The sequence below is a fragment of the Macrobrachium nipponense genome, chromosome 26 (genome assembly GCF_015104395.2).
Source record: "Macrobrachium nipponense isolate FS-2020 chromosome 26, ASM1510439v2, whole genome shotgun sequence".
Classification (NCBI taxonomy): Eukaryota; Metazoa; Arthropoda; class Malacostraca; order Decapoda; family Palaemonidae; genus Macrobrachium; species Macrobrachium nipponense.
Window position 1 is genome coordinate 60,224,387 of NC_087215.1, and position 15,270 is coordinate 60,239,656.

Genomic DNA, 15,270 nt, shown 5'->3' on the forward strand with positions numbered 1-15,270 from the left:
CTCAGTGATGCTGAGTTTGCTCATTGTCCCTTCTCGAGCACGGTGTGGAAGGAAGGTGAGAGTTGCTCAGATGACTCCCGCCTTGCTGATGATCACTCATACAGCGATCGTTCGGCTCCCAGGGGGCTGACTTCTCACCGCCGCTGGTACTTCTGCCCCTGGTTCTGGAGGTTCGCCTCTGGGACTGAGACTGTCTCGGATGCTCATTTGCGAACGTCTCCGAGTGTACACTTGCTTGCAGGTGAGAGTGCAGCTAGAGTCGGTGACGCTGAATTCGCTCATTGTCCCTTCTCGAGCACAGTGGAGGAGAAAGGTGAGAGTTGCTTAGGTGACTCCTGCCTTGCCAATGATTGCTCTTACAGCGATCGCTCGGCTACCGGGGGCCTCACTTCTTCTACAACTGGTACTTCTGCGCCTGCCTCTGGAGGTTTGCCTCTGGTACTGGGACCGTCTTGGGTGCTTGTTAGCAAGCTTTTCCGATTGTCCGCTTGCCTGCATGTGAGCGTACAGCTAAAGTCGGTGACACTGAGTCTGCTCACTGTTACGTCTAGGGCACGGTGTGGAAGGACGGTGAAAGTGACTCTGGTAACTTCTACCTTGCCGATGATCGCTCATATAGTGAACGCCCTGATCTCAGGGCTGACGTGATGGTACAATTCTCCATTATGTCCCGAGCACGGTATGGAGGGAAGGTGAGAGTTGCTCGGGTGACTTCCACCTTGCTGACATGACAGTCCGGCAGGACAGTACACATGGGAGACCAGTATGAGGTCCCCTGGTCAGTCAGTTGGAGTAGCTTCGGCTTCTTCTGAGACTTGACGCGTTGTGAGGACTGTGCCAGCTTTCTCACGTTATTAGATGCTATTCTGCACCCGATCGACGATCATGTGGAGTGACCAGACAGTGCGGGTCTCGAGTAGCAATTTCCCAGGCGGTACGGAGTGTCGATACTGTCCTCAAGGGAGTGTTTTCCCCCAGGGAAATCGCTTTCCTAGACCTGCAAGCCAATCATCACTGCTGTTTGGTGACCGCTCACAGCCTTCGCCAGTTGTTAGTTCTGCTAACAGACCGAGTGGGAGCATCAGACCTTCCTCAACTGGCCGCCCTTCAATCTTCTCACCATCCAAGAAGAGGAATGAGGTGACCAAGGAGAACCATGGAGATTGCACTCCCCATGGTTCGGCCACGAGAACAGAGGTGCCCGGCATGGTCTTAGCACCCGACTGGGCATATGCTTGATTGGTTCTGGGAGATCACGGGAAGTCTGACGAGGCTCTTCCTTCGGAAGGAGAAGGAGGTAGGGAAGGAATTGTTCTGGAAGGACTTGACAGTCCTTCTTCCATGGACTCAGTGATTCCAGAGATGCAGGGGTTCCTTGCAGAGGTCACAGCGCTGATTTGTCAGCACAGTGAGTCAGGGGAGGGATCAACGGTTACTACCGCTGATCGCCCTTCGCAGGGGGTGATCCTGGTCTTTCTTATCCGAAGTGTGTTGGACTGGCGAACAATCTATACGGTGGATGTTATGGTGGACAAGCAGAGGAACAAAAAAACAACCGTCTTGTCTTCCAGGCAGTAGCCAAGACATACAGACCGTCGTGCGCAACTGTGGCTATGCCTCGAAGCCAGGCTGGCTAGTCCTCCGGCCCCAAGACTGCTTTTCGTTGAAGGGGACACGAGGAGGGACCCAGCCTTCCTCTCTTGCTCCGGTAGGAGAACGCAGAACACCAACCTTGCTGAGCAAGAAGGCTGTGATAATTGTTTGAGAGCCTTCATCGAGTTTCTACAGCTGCCTCTGCCTGGTGAAAAAGGCTACAAGGGGCTGGAGACCAGTGGTATCTCTCTCCCATGAGCTGATTTGCTCACCAGACTCTGGTCACGATAGAGGTGTCAGGCTTGGCGCTCGCCTCCGTCAGGGAGAACAATTTCATGCTTTGGGTGGACCTGAAGGATGAGTATTCTTGAATACCTGTCCATCGGTCCTACAGGAAGTACCTCCGCTTTATCCTCAAGGGCACGGGGTTCCATTTCAGAGCAATTGGCTTTGGATTCTCAATCGCCCATCGAGTGTTCACGTGAATGTCCACACTGATATCAGCTTGGGCCCACTCGGTCGGGATCCATCTCTGGAGGTATCTCGACGAGGGGTTAGTACTGGCAACATCACTCCCAGTTACTAAGGGCAGAGATTGCTTTTCTCTCGACACGGTCATGATCTGAGGATCGTGGTAAAGTCGATAGGACAGATCTCTTCCCCAAGCAGAAGATACAGTGCTCGGAAAGGCTGATCGATGGATCAGCAAGTTCAGGGGGGCAGCTCATCTGTTTTCTGTCTCGACAGTAACAACAGCTCAGCTTGGGCAGGCCGTGATCGATCTCCTGTCATCCCTGAGAAGTAGTCCCTTACAGGAGTTCTTCGCCTTCAGTCTCTGCATATAGGCAGAGTGACGGTCTTCACATGCTGGAAAGGGCGCTCGATGCAGGTAAGCTATATGACAGCTCCATTCTTGCCCTTTCATTAGGGTATAGAAGAGTATATCCGTCTCTTCCGTATCAAGGGGGGAAGTGGACACTAGAGTCAAACTCAGCCTTTTTGGCCACTAAGGCGTTGGCCTTGTTTACCCTAGATTTTTCACACCGGTGCCACTTCTCCCAAGGTAGGTACTTCCGCCCCACCTCTCTCTCTCTCTCTCTCTCTCTCTCTTGTGTTCAGCCTCTGACCACCATTCTTGATTTTCTTTGGAGCAAATCCTTCTAACTGTCCTTTTGCTTACTTTGGCGGCTTTGGCTGTGTCCGCCGTTGTCCTTTTCATCTTAAAAGCACCAATTAACATAATAAATTATTTCCTTAGTCTGACTGTGCAGGCGGGGGCAGCGAGAAGCAGATGTTTACATGGTGGGTCCGTGACACGGAATGACCTTTTCGGGCTGAAGTGCCAAAGGAGCACTAACCCAGCAAGAGGTGTTGTCAAATCTCAGGAAAACATTTTTAGTAACATTCATTTTCCCATCAAAAACTTATTCATTCTTAAACATATGAAGTTTTATTATGAAACAGAGTAGTTACCATATATTTACTTAGTATAAGAAATATCAGAGACATTTCTTCATCACTGTCATGCCGTATTTAGAGAATTGTGGCAATTGTGCAGCCAGCGCCTTAGTGGCCAAAAAGGCTGGGGTTGACTATAGCATGAGACAAAGTCGACAATGTATATTTGTCTTCTTTCTTCCGACTATAAGTTCTTGTTTGCTATTCATAAGAGGCCACACTTGCCTCCCTCTTATGAATAGGTCCAGAGGTCTGGCCATTGGTCTTGCAGTTTTCACACTGATCAATCGGGCAGAGGCTAGGTTCCCCCTCCCCCCCTTGCTGTTATGACCGGGGAGGGAACCTTGGTTGGGCAAACACCAGTCTGTTCACAAGACTCAGATTCCTCCCACCAATCAGTGAGTCATCCTTATGTAAAGGACTGATGGTTTGTATAACATGTAGGAACAAATTACAATTTTTGAAAGTAAATTGTATTTTTCCTAACTATACAAACCTGAGGTCCTTTACATATAGGCTCACCTCATGCCACCCCTCAATCAGTTCCTGGGCCTAAAGCAAAGTGGAATGTTTACGTCCAATCGGGTGGAACTTCCGACTATCGGACAAGCAGTTACTGCCTAACTACCTGGCGCTGAAAGTAATTCCTTCTGTAAAGGACCTCAGGTTTGTATAGTTAGGAAAAATACAATTTACTTTCAAAATTTGTGATTTTTCATTATAAAACTAATTTTGCAATACTCACTTGAACACCTGAATTACTCCTATCCTCCTCCCCTCTACAATGAATAGTGATTATGCAATTGGAGGGAGAGCGCTCTGCCAGCCGGTTCTGGCAACAACGTTGTGACCGGTAGTACAGGTAACTCAGTAGATGGTGTTTACCTGTAGTGTTGGTAGCGCTGGCAGTTAAAAAATTACCAAATTATGGGTAAGTCTGTGGGGATATAGTTTGGGCTGGTCAGTGACTAGGGCTAATTCAGGTGTTCAGGTAAGTATTACAATATTAATTTTATAATGAAAACTTCATTTTGTTCATGCAACTTACCTGACAGATATATATATAGCTGTATTTTCTGAAGTCCGACAGAATTTCAAAACTCGCGGCACACGCAGTGGGCGGCCAGGTGGTAGTACCCATTCCCGCTGCTGGGAAGCGGATATCAGGAACCATTCCCATTTTCTATTCATATTTTTTTCTGTCGCCGGTTGGTAAACAACTGTTTACAGACCTCCACCTAGGATTTTTTGGATTGACTCGTTCTTAAGTATCTGGATTGACTTTTGGTTATTGATTCTGGATTGTTGGATTGGCATACGCAATAGTGGACTGTTTTTTGATTTTGGATTGGCTTTTCTGTAAACGTGATGTCTGGATCAAGTTCAGTGAGTTTCAGAGTGTGTGTGAAGAGTGATTGTAAGGTGAGGCTACCTAAATTATCGGTAGATCCCCACACAGTATGTATGGGGTGTAGGGGGCATGTATGTTTATTGGATGATCAGTGCAATGAATGCGAAGGTTTGACCGATGATGGATGGAAGGTGTATGATTCTTATCGGCGTAAATTGGAACGCGATAGGATCAGGAGGTCTTCCTCCAAGAGCGGTTCTTCTAAAGGTAAGGGAAGTAATATTTCACCTGCATTAACACCAGTAGAATTTGTTTCACCTAAACCTGTGATGTTGCCTTCGGGCCCTGATTCTGTGTCTGGAGAAGGTAATGCCCTTTCTCTGATTTTAGAGTCTTTACGCACTCTAGAATCTAAAGTGTTAGCCTTGGAAACCGGCTCAGTGAAAGTGTGTGATCGTGCCCTAATGTTGTGGAGGGGGCGTCAGATCGGCCCCATAATGCCTCTAGGCCTAGACCGCTATCGGACTCCCAGGACTCAGGGAGTGGATATGTCGAAAGCCGCAAGAGGGTTACGGGGGCTCCCCACCGATCTGGCGTCCCTTCGGCAGGCCCTGTTGCAAAGTCCCAGGCTGTCAAGGAGCGCACACGGGCGCGCATCCTTAAGGACTGCTTTTCGTCCTCCGAAGCGTCCTCCCCGCGCAAGGGGTGGAGCGCTCGGAGAGACTCTTGTCCGCTGAAAAGGACGTTTCGTGCTGAGGACGCTTCACGTCCTGCATTGCCGCTTTCTTCGGAGGAAGCTTATGACGCTTTTCCACCTCAGAAGAGAGGTAAAATCTCTTCCGACGAGGTCGCTGGGTTGCGCGCCCCTGAGAAGCAGGTAGCTGTACCTGTGAGAAGGAAGGAGGCGTCCCCTTGCCCCTCGGCTTCTCGCAGGTTCAGCCCTTCGCCTCCTTTAGTTTCTTCACCTACGAAGAACATTCTTGTGTCCCTTCAGGACCAGTTGTCGGCTTTGATGGCTCAGAAGACACGCCCAGCAGCAGTCGAGCCTAAGCGTAGGAAGGACGTCAGGCTGCCTGTCAAGAGGACGAAGCAGTCCCCTTCTCCTTCTCCTCGTTCGTCTCTTTCTCCTCCTGCGTCTCCTTCGGTGCTCCTCCGATCTCGTTCTTCTAGTAGGAAGTCACGTGGACAGGACGCTTTTCTTCCCTCTCGACGTCCTGTGCAGACTGCTCGTCAGGACGCTTCGGAGGACGTTCTTCAGGACGCTTTTGAGGACGCTCGGCAGGATGCTTTTGTGGACGCTTTTCCGCACGAAAAGGCTTTCGAGAGCGCACAGAAGGACGCTTTGAAAGCTAAGTCTGGACGCTTTAGCGGGAAGCGTAAGGACGCTTCTTTAGAGCGAGTTAGGACAGCCCAAGTCGCCTCTCATGACGCTCAGCGCTGTCAAGACGCTCTTCTTCCTTCATGCTCTAAGGATCGACAGAAGGTCGGTCGCATTGAAGAAGCTTCTGCACCCAAACCTCGGAGATCTTTGTTGAAAGTTAGTCCCGTTGGGCGCACGCCCTCTCCGGAGGAGCAGTCTCCGATTCCTCTTAGGGAGGAAGGAGAGCTTAGTAGTCCGGCGGACTCGGTTGAGGAGGAGCAGCCGTCAGTTTCGTCCGTTTCGGATTATAAAGTGCTGGTGCGGCTGTTACGCTCGTCTTTTGGAGACAAGTTCCAGCCTGCAGCTCCCAGGTCTCCACCCTCTCAGTTTTCTTCATCGAAGTCTTGTAAGATCCCGGAGTTCGTGGAAATGAAGACTTCTCTGTCCACCAAGAGGGTTCTTTTAGAAGTTACAAGACTGGATGGAACGACGGAAGGATCAGGGCAAGTCGACTTTTGCCCTTCCTCCCTCAAGACTCAGTGGAAAAGGGGGCATTTGGTATGAGACCAAAGGTGAAGTAGGTGTGAAGATCCTTTCGTCATCCCAAGGGGATTTTGCTAGTCTGGTCGACGCCCAGAGGAGGTCCCTTTTGTCGACAGCTAAGATTTCTTGGACGCCTACGGAGATAGACCATCACATGAAAGGACTTTTAAGGACTCTCGAAGTCTTCAACTTTTTAGACTGGTGCTTGGGAGTCCTAGATCTTCAATCTAGGAGTCCGGACTCGTTAAGTTTGGGGGAGCTGTCCAGTGTGTTAACCTGCATGGACAAGGCCGTCAGGGATGGTTCGGAAGAGTTAGTATCTCACTTTGGTACTGCTTTTCTTAAGAAGAGAGCGCTGTTCTGCAATTTTACTGCAAGATCAGTTACTACGGCTCAGAAAGCGGAGCTTCTCTTTGCGCCTCTTTCGAACCATCTCTTCCCCCAGACTATGGTGAAGGACCTGGCAGGTAGCTTACAGGAGAAGGCTACTCAGGACCTCTTGGCCCAGTCTTCGAGATGTCCCGCAGTTCCTACTACGTCTTCTTTTGGACGACCGCCAAAGAAGGTTAAACCCTTTCGTGGGGCTCCTCCCTCGAGAGCTGCTCCTCGAGGGAGAGGGCTTTCAAGAGGAAGAGCTTCTTTCAAGCCGAAAGCAAGCAAGTGAAGATCAGGTCCTTCAGACACCAGTCGGAGCCAGACTGAAGTTCTTTGCGGGAGGTACAAGATCCCCTTTTTAGATCCTCCTCCTCTATCCACAACTCCCAGAGATCTTTCTCCTTCATATCAAGGGGAGAAACGACAAATTCTTTTCGATCTTTTAGATCAAATGATCGAGAAAAGAGCGGTGGAGCAGGTCTTAGACCTGGGGTCACCAGGATTTTACAACAGACTTTTCCTGGTACCGAAGCAGTCGTCGGGTTGGCGTCCAGTCCTAGATGTGAGCAGGCTGAATCTTTTCATAGAAAAGATAAAGTTCAAAATGGAAACGCCTCAGTCTGTTCTAGGAGCCTTGAGACCGGGCGACTGGATGGTGTCCTTAGACCTGCAGGACGCATACTTTCACGTTCCAATCCACCCTCTTTCAAGGAAGTATCTGAGGTTCGTTTTGAAAGACAAAGTCTGGCAATTCAGAGCCCTTTGTTTCGGCTTAAGCACGGCTCCGATGGTATTTACCATGATCATGAAGAATGTAGCGAGATGGTTACATTCTGCAGGGATAAGAGTATCTCTTTATCTCGACGATTGGCTAGTCAGAGCGTCGTCAGAAGAGAGGTGTCTGAAGGACCTTCAGTTCACGTTAGCCTTGGCGAGGTCCCTGGGACTTCTGGTCAACCTCGAAAAGTCACATCTGACCCCAACACAGTCCATCGTGTATCTGGGGATTCAGATGGATTCAGTGGCTTTTCGGGCGTTTCCGTCCCAGGAACGACAGCTGCAAGGCTTAGAGAGAGTTTCGGCCTTCCTGGGGAAAGGAACTTGCTCGGCGAGGGAATGGATGAGTCTGCTGGGGACCATTTCCTCGCTGGAAAAGTTTTGTTTCCCTGGGGAGACTACACCTCAGGCCTCTCCAGTTTTTCCTGGCAGAATAATGGAGAGTCAAAGAGGATCTGGATGCGACCTTGAAGATCACCGAATTGGTGAAAAGCCATCTAAGATGGTGGCTCGATCCTCGGAAGTTTCGAGAGGGTGTATCTCTAAAGCTTCTGAGCCCCGACCTAGTGTTGTTTTCCGACGCCTCCGTGTCGGGTTGGGGAGCAACACTAGGAAGGGAAGAAGTGTCAGGCACCTGGAGGGGGAAACAGGTGTCCTGGCACATCAATGTGAAGGAACTAGCGGCGGTTTTCCTGGCGCTACAGTTCTTCGAAGAAAAGGTTGCAGACAAAGTTGTCCAAGTGAACTCGGACAACACCACGGCCCTTGCGTACCTAAAGAATCAGGGAGGAACACACTCCTGACCTCTATTTCACCTAGCAAAGGAGATTCTGCTGTGGGCAAGTGCAAGGCGAGTCAAGATCCTGACGAGATTCATCGCAGGAGTCCAGAACGTCAGAGCGGACCTTCTCAGCCGACAGGACCAAATCCTGCCGACAGAATGGACTCTGCATCAAGACGTTTGTCGGGAGCTATGGAAGCTGTGGGGACGTCCTCTGGTCGACCTATTTGCGACGTCGAGGACAAAGAGGTTGCCTCTTTATTGCTCCCCTGTGTTGGATCCAGGAGCGATCGCTATAGATGCACTGCTCTGGGATTGGACGAACTTAGACCTGTATGCCTTCCCGCCATTCAAGATCATGGGGGAAGTCATGAGGAAGTTCGCGGCGTCAGAGGGGACGAGGTTGACCCTGATCGCCCCGATGTGGCCCGCAAGAGAATGGTTCACGGAGGTAATGTCCTCCCTTGTAGACTTCCCAAGGACGTTGCCCTGGAGGAGAGATCTACTCAAACAGCCCCACTTCGAAAGATATCACCAAAACCTCTCCGCTCTGGGTCTGACTGCGTTCAGACTATCGAAAAGTTGGCCAGAGCGAGAGGTTTTTCTAAATCAGCTGCAAAAGCGATCGCCAACGCAAGGAGGGCTTCATCGAGAGCTGTTTACCAGTCGAAGTGGGCTTCCTTCAGGGCATGGTGTAGAAAGGAGGGAATTTCCTCTTCCACTACCTATGTGAGCCAAATAGCCGATTTCCTGCTATTCTTAAGGAATGTGCAGAAGTTGGCAGTCCCTACCATCAAGGGATATAAAAGTATGCTGTCAGCAGTCTTTCGGCACAGAGGCCTAGACCTTACTGACAACAGAGATCTTCACGATCTCTTGAGATCGTTCGAGACAACTAAGATGCCTCAGGCGAGGCCTCCTTCCTGGAACTTAGACTTAGTTCTAAGACTTTTGATGTCGAGTCCTTTCGAGCCTCTCCATACAGCGTCTCTTCGGAACTTGACAAAGAAGGCTCTTTTCCTAACTGCTCTGGCGACGGCGAAGGGAGTTAGCAAAATTCAAGCCATTAGTAAACAGGTGGGCTTCAAAGGTGATAACGCTGTCTGCTCTTTGAGTCCCACTTTCTTAGCGAAAAACGAGAACCCGTCTAACCCTTGGCCCAAGAGCTTCGAGATTAAGGGTATGACAAGCCTTGTGGGCCGAGAACCTGAGAGAGTCCTGTGCCCTGTCAGGGCTCTCAAGTTTTACGTTCGCAAGACGAAGGAAGTACGAGGTCCCTCAGATAATCTGTGGTGCTCTGTGAAGAGACCCGATTTACCATTGTCCAGGAATGCTTTGGCTTTCTTTCTGAGAGACGTTATAAAAGAGGCTCATTCATCTTGCCAGAAGACTGATTTGAGCCTCTTGCGAGTGAAAGCTCACGAGGTCAGAGCGGTCGCAACCTCGCTTGCCTTCCAAAAGAACATGTCGATCAAGGACATCCTTGATGCCACCTTTTGGAGGAGCAATTCTGTATTCGCCTCACACTACTTGAGAGATGTGAGAACGATATATGAGGACTGTTGTTCTCTTGGGCCATACGTTTCTGCAGACACAGTCTTGGGGGCTGGAGGTAGCTCTTTCCCTATCCCTTAGTTAGGTTTAGGTTAGTTTTTATTGTTGTGTTTTTAGGTTGTGGTGAGTCTTGTGTGAAGAACTCCCATCCCTTAGTTTAGTGTTCAAGGGGTCTTTAGATAGTTGGTCAGGTGGTGGTCAGTTGCTTCGTTGCCCTCATATGTATGGCTCGATGGTCTTGTCACGTTGAGGTCACGTCCCCGTTGACAGATCATCCAGAGCGCACCAGCGCTACAGGTCTCCACCTGGCTGGCAACTCTGATTAAGCAAAAGCAGGCTTAAGTGACAGTAATCACAGAGTCTACTTTGTTAACAGGTGAGGAACCAAGATATACATCATCTACTTAATTTAAGTTTCCTACAAATCCTATTCTGTCTCTTCCCACCATCCGAAGGTGGGATTCAGCTATATATATATCTGTCAGGTAAGTTGCATGAACAAAATGTTATTGTTATAATACAATTAAGTTTGTTCATACTTACCTGGCAGATATATATAATTAAAGTGCCCACCCTCCTCCCCTCAGGAGACAGTGGCATTAATAAAATATGAAATGATAAATAGAATGGTTCCTGATATCCGCCTCTCAGCGGCGGGAATGGGTACTACCACCTGGCCGCCCACTGCGTGTGCCGCGAGTTTTGAAATTCTGTCGGACTTCAGAAAATACAGCTATATATATATCTGCCAGGTAAGTATGAACAAACTTAATTGTATTATAACAATAACATGTTCATTAATAAAAAGTAAGAGGAAGTAAAGGAAAATACAGAAAGAAGAGATACCACTTATTAAAAAAATAGATTAATTAATAAACAGATAACAATGTATTCAAATGCAAAGAGAATAATATCAGGGTAGTAATGCATTGCATTTTTGCTTGAACTTCTGAAGTTCCAATTGCATGACATCCTCTGGGAGGCTGTTCCGTAGTTCAACAGTGTGAAGAATAAAGGACCTGAAACTGAGGTTTGACTGCAAGGCACATTTACTAATATTAGAACATAATATTCTACTCCAAAACCATACCTAACCTTTTGATACGTACTTAGCCTACCTCATGTAAACCAACACTGTAATAAATATAAAGCCTTTATAATTCACATTAGTAAATACCATAGTACATATAACACTTAAGTATAGAATAAGTCCAACAAACATAGTATGTATTAAGTAAAATGTTTCACTTGACATTCATATGATCAGATTTTTCAAAGGGTTTGTTACTCTGACATTTGCTTTTTCCTTAAATGATTGGAGGTTTCTCTCCAGAAAATCTGCTCTCAGACTATCAACTGTCTGTAATTTAAAAAATGTTGCTGTATTCCCTATCACTCTCCAATGAAAATCAGCCCCTTCACACAAGTTAGTCTCTCTCTCTCTCTCTCTCTCTCTCTCTCCTCTCATTCTCTCCTCTCTCTCTCGCTCTCTCTCTAAGATAAACCTCCTCTCTCTCTCTCTCTCTCTCTTAGATAAAGTTAATATTCCTTCAATGAACTCTATCATTTGTACCAAAAATGTTATACTAAGCCATACCGCATATTTTTATGTTCTCATGCAAGAATGATTTTGGAAAAACTTTTGTCTACATTTTTAAAATGAACCTTACCTCTCCAGCAGTAGTTCAAGCTGTATAATGGAGAGGTAAGCATATAAAAAATAAATCTTAAATTAAAATTAAGTATTTATATTGTTTTACAGGAGTTTTATGCTTTAGTTGAATTCGTCAATCCCGGAGTTTTTGGTTCCCCCCTCTCATTTCGTCATGTGTATGAAGATCCAATCCTTGCCTCACAACAGCCTGGAGCATCAGCAGAAGAAAAGGAATTGGGTTTGTAGAGTTAGATTAAGGTTGCGACTGTTCCATGAAATTGATTCTTCAGTACCAAAATCCTTGTTTTGGGAAAATTTGAGTTAAAAATGCGCTACAGTCAACGCCCAGTATTCACGGGGTAAGGGATGTGTACCACAGCCCCCCACGAATAGTTGACACCTCTCTAAAAATGCTTATACCTGCCTATTGTGACAGTCCAAACACCCAAAAAACCCTTTTAAAAATGCTTATACGTAATCATTTTAATAGTTTTATCACAAAAAATGCATTTAGTCAGGGAAATATGGAAATACAGTATTGTTCCTACACGATTTACAAACCCTTGGTCCGTTACATAAGGAATTACTTTCAGCGTAGCCTGGAATTAAGGCCGTTAAATTCTTGAACAAGGTGGTTAGCCAGTACCTACCATCTGGTAGGTGGGCAGGCCCGCCTGCCTGGATGTAAACACTCCACTTTGCTTTCAGCTGTCTTCCGATGAAGACGTGTTTGTTCCGATACGTAATACAAACCCTCGGTCCGTTAACAATAGGAAGGTAACTAGCGGCAGCTGGGACGGTCGTAAGCTTCGAACAAGGGGAGAACGGTAGTTAACTGCTTGTCCGATCGTGCGCGCGGCGAGAGGTGAAGAATCACTTTTGTTTTCGGCCGTGGTGTGACAGGACGTGCTCGTCATCGCTCTACTCGCTATTTCGTCGTGTGCTTTGGAAGTTTTTACAATTTCTTCTTACTGGTTTGTTAGTGGTTGTGAATGAAATTGTAAGTACTCTTTTCATTTTTTCATTATTATTATTATTGTGAAAGTGAATAATGGATCTGGAAGAGCTTTCGCCGCGCCCACCGGTTGCCCGTAGAGTGTGTCCCGGGCTGGAGGGGCGTAAATGCGGCGGATTTCGCTCTTTCCCAGAGATAGATCCACATGAATTGTGTTATCGGTGCCGGGGGCGAGAATGCTCCCGGGCCGAACCATGCAATGTTTGTGAAAATTGGTCCGAGGCGCAGTGGGTGCTGTATGAGGGTAGGAAGAAGCGTAGATCGACCAAGGAGTCGTTGGAAAGCTCTCCAGCGACTCCTTTGGTTACGGATACCTCGTCATCCTTCCTGCCCCCAGCTCAGCCCCCACGGTTTGTGCCTTCCCCTGTGGGGGGGGGGGGGGGGGGTGGGGGGGGGGGGGGGGGGGGGGGTTTTCGGAGTCCTACTCCTCACTCGATCCGTCGAGTGTGGAGGAGGGCGCTCGATACCCGGATGTTCAACTGTATTCGGGGTCTTCCGTCCGCTCTGGGTGGGGTTCGTCCTCCCCCAAGCGCGAGGGTGCCCCTCTAACTGACCCGATTTTGCCTTTTCCTCCCTCAGGTGTGCCTTTCTGTGAGTGACGACTTGGGCAGGTGTGGGGTCGTTGGGACTGCAGGGCGCCCCCAGTATCCAGGGCTTAATTCAGTGGTTACTCTTGGAGTGGTGACAACTACGACAACTACCTTGTCTACTCCAGCGTACGCCGCCCCTCCTCATGTGGTGTATACGCAGCACATTGCTTCGGTAACCCCGACAGCATCAATCCAAATGCCGATCGCTGCCGTGCCAAGGAGGGGCGTGCCACCTCCACCTGGTTTCTATGTGCTGCCGACCCCCGACTTTCGCTGTCCAAAGAGTTCTCCCCTGGACCTGCCGCCTGTCCCTATGATGAAGCTGGCTGAATTTGAGACGCCGGTGACGCCTGATTATGGTGCCGTACCTGCCGCTGATGTTGTTGCTGGCCCAGCCGCTCGCGCCGCTCCTGTGAGGCATGCTGTGCGTGACGCTCCTGCTTGTGGCTGCTGGTGCCTGTCTGGCTGTGCTGGTCCTGCTGTGCTGGTCCTGCTGCGTGCTGGCGTCCTGCTGTGTGGTCCGCTGGTGCTAGTTCTGGCTGTGCTGGTACCTGCTGTGCTGGTCCTGCTGTTGCTGGTCTGGCTGTGCTGGTCCTGCTGTTGCTGGTCTGGCCTGTGCTGGTCCTGCTGGGCTGGTCCTGCTGTTGCTGGTCCTGCTGTGGCCTAGTTCCTGCCGCTCCTGCCGTGCCTGCCCCTGCCCACGTCGTGTCTCGTCATGGAAGTGCTGCCCCGGACTCAGGTCTTTCCGGACAGGTTCAGTTGGGGCGTGTTGCTTCGGCAATTGGCCCGACTTTTCCGTGGATGGAAGACCTGACGTCCCCTTCGACTTCTAAGGCTTCCAAGCCGAAGAAGAAGAAGGCTGCTCATCCCTCCTCCAAGAAGGCTCCTTCAGGACCTTCAAAGGGCCCGTCTCACTCCGGTGTGACGGGGGGTTCTTCTGCTGGTCCTCCTGTTCCCTCGGGAACGGGGCCCGTCTCCTCTTCTGAGAAGAAGAAGACGGGGACCAAGGGTGTGCTGGCTACCGCTGGTACATCCTCGCCTGGTCTTGGTAGCTCTGCTGCTAAGCCAGGTACCGGCTCGGCTTCTCGTCCGCGAGAAGTTCCGAGTGTACGGTCTCCTTCGGGTGACCGTGCAGCCAAAGTCAAGACGCCTGAGTTCGCTCAGCGTCATGACCGAGGCACGGAACAGAAGACTGTCGAAAGTCGCACAGGCGACTCTCGCCAGACCAGCGGCCGCTCTCGTAGCGACCAGCCGGTACCTCGGGTGGACGTGACGGTCTCTGACCGGCCACGGGTTGAGGCTGGGAAGAGGTCCCCTCGACCGACGGTACCAGCCTCGGCTGGTACCAGCGTTTGACGTGCCGCGAGGGAGCTCACCGGTCTCACCGCGAAAGCGAGCTCTGCAGATCACCTGACCGCCGCTCCCACAGGGACCGGACGAGACGGTGGCCAGCAGCAGCTCGTCTGACGCACGGGGACCGGGGTCGACGTGCTCAGTCGAGCCGCTCGCCACAGGTGATGCGGCACGGCCGGCCAGGCCTGCAGATCGATCCCCACCGCGGGTTGGTGATCGGCTGCAGCCCCCCACGTACGCTGGTCCTGCCAGCGAGCGGGGGGGGAGCGTCAGGTCTGCCTCTCCACTACCTTCAACTTCCTCGGGGTACACCGGGAAGAGCGAGGTAGCTAGGAGTGATCGTGAGAGGTGCGCCGCTCACGATCCCGTCACGATGCCGCACGTGCCAGGTATGGTCTTAGGACCAGCCAGGTCGTACGCACAAGTGACTGGAGGCGACCGTCAGGGGTCTGTTGCTGTTCCTCCTTCTGAAGGAGGAGGGTCTCGAGAGCTGCTCTTGTTGGAGGGACTGGACGGTCCTACTCCTCAGGATGCTGTAACTCCCGAGATCCAGAGGAACTTTGCCCAGGTTATTGCGCTGATTCGTCAGCACAACGACCTGGGGGAAGGATCGCCGCTCCTACCATCCGAGCCCACGTCCCGGCTCGAGTCATTTGTTCCGATACGTAATACAAACCCTCGGTCCTTTAACAATAGGAAGGTAACTAGCGGCAGCTGGAAACGGTCGTAAGCTTCGAACAAGGGGGAGAACGGTAGTTAACTGCTTGTCCGATCGTCGCGCGCCGCGCGACTGGGAGGTAACAAATCACTTTTGCTTTCGGCCGTGTGTGGATAGGACGTGCTCGTCATCGCTCTGCCCGCTTTGT

At 50.2% G+C, this 15,270-nt stretch overlaps 1 protein-coding gene across 1 annotated transcript in view; it reads left to right on the forward strand.

Moving 5' to 3' along the window:
- The window catches only part of LOC135200315 (DNA repair and recombination protein RAD54B-like), a 173,870-nt gene that overhangs the window by 29,573 nt on the left and 129,027 nt on the right, over positions 1 to 15,270 (forward strand). The window contains exon 4 of the mRNA XM_064228868.1: positions 11,555 to 11,684. Within this exon, the coding sequence (XP_064084938.1) occupies positions 11,555 to 11,684 (130 nt within the window). The remainder of the gene's footprint in view (positions 1 to 11,554; positions 11,685 to 15,270) is intronic.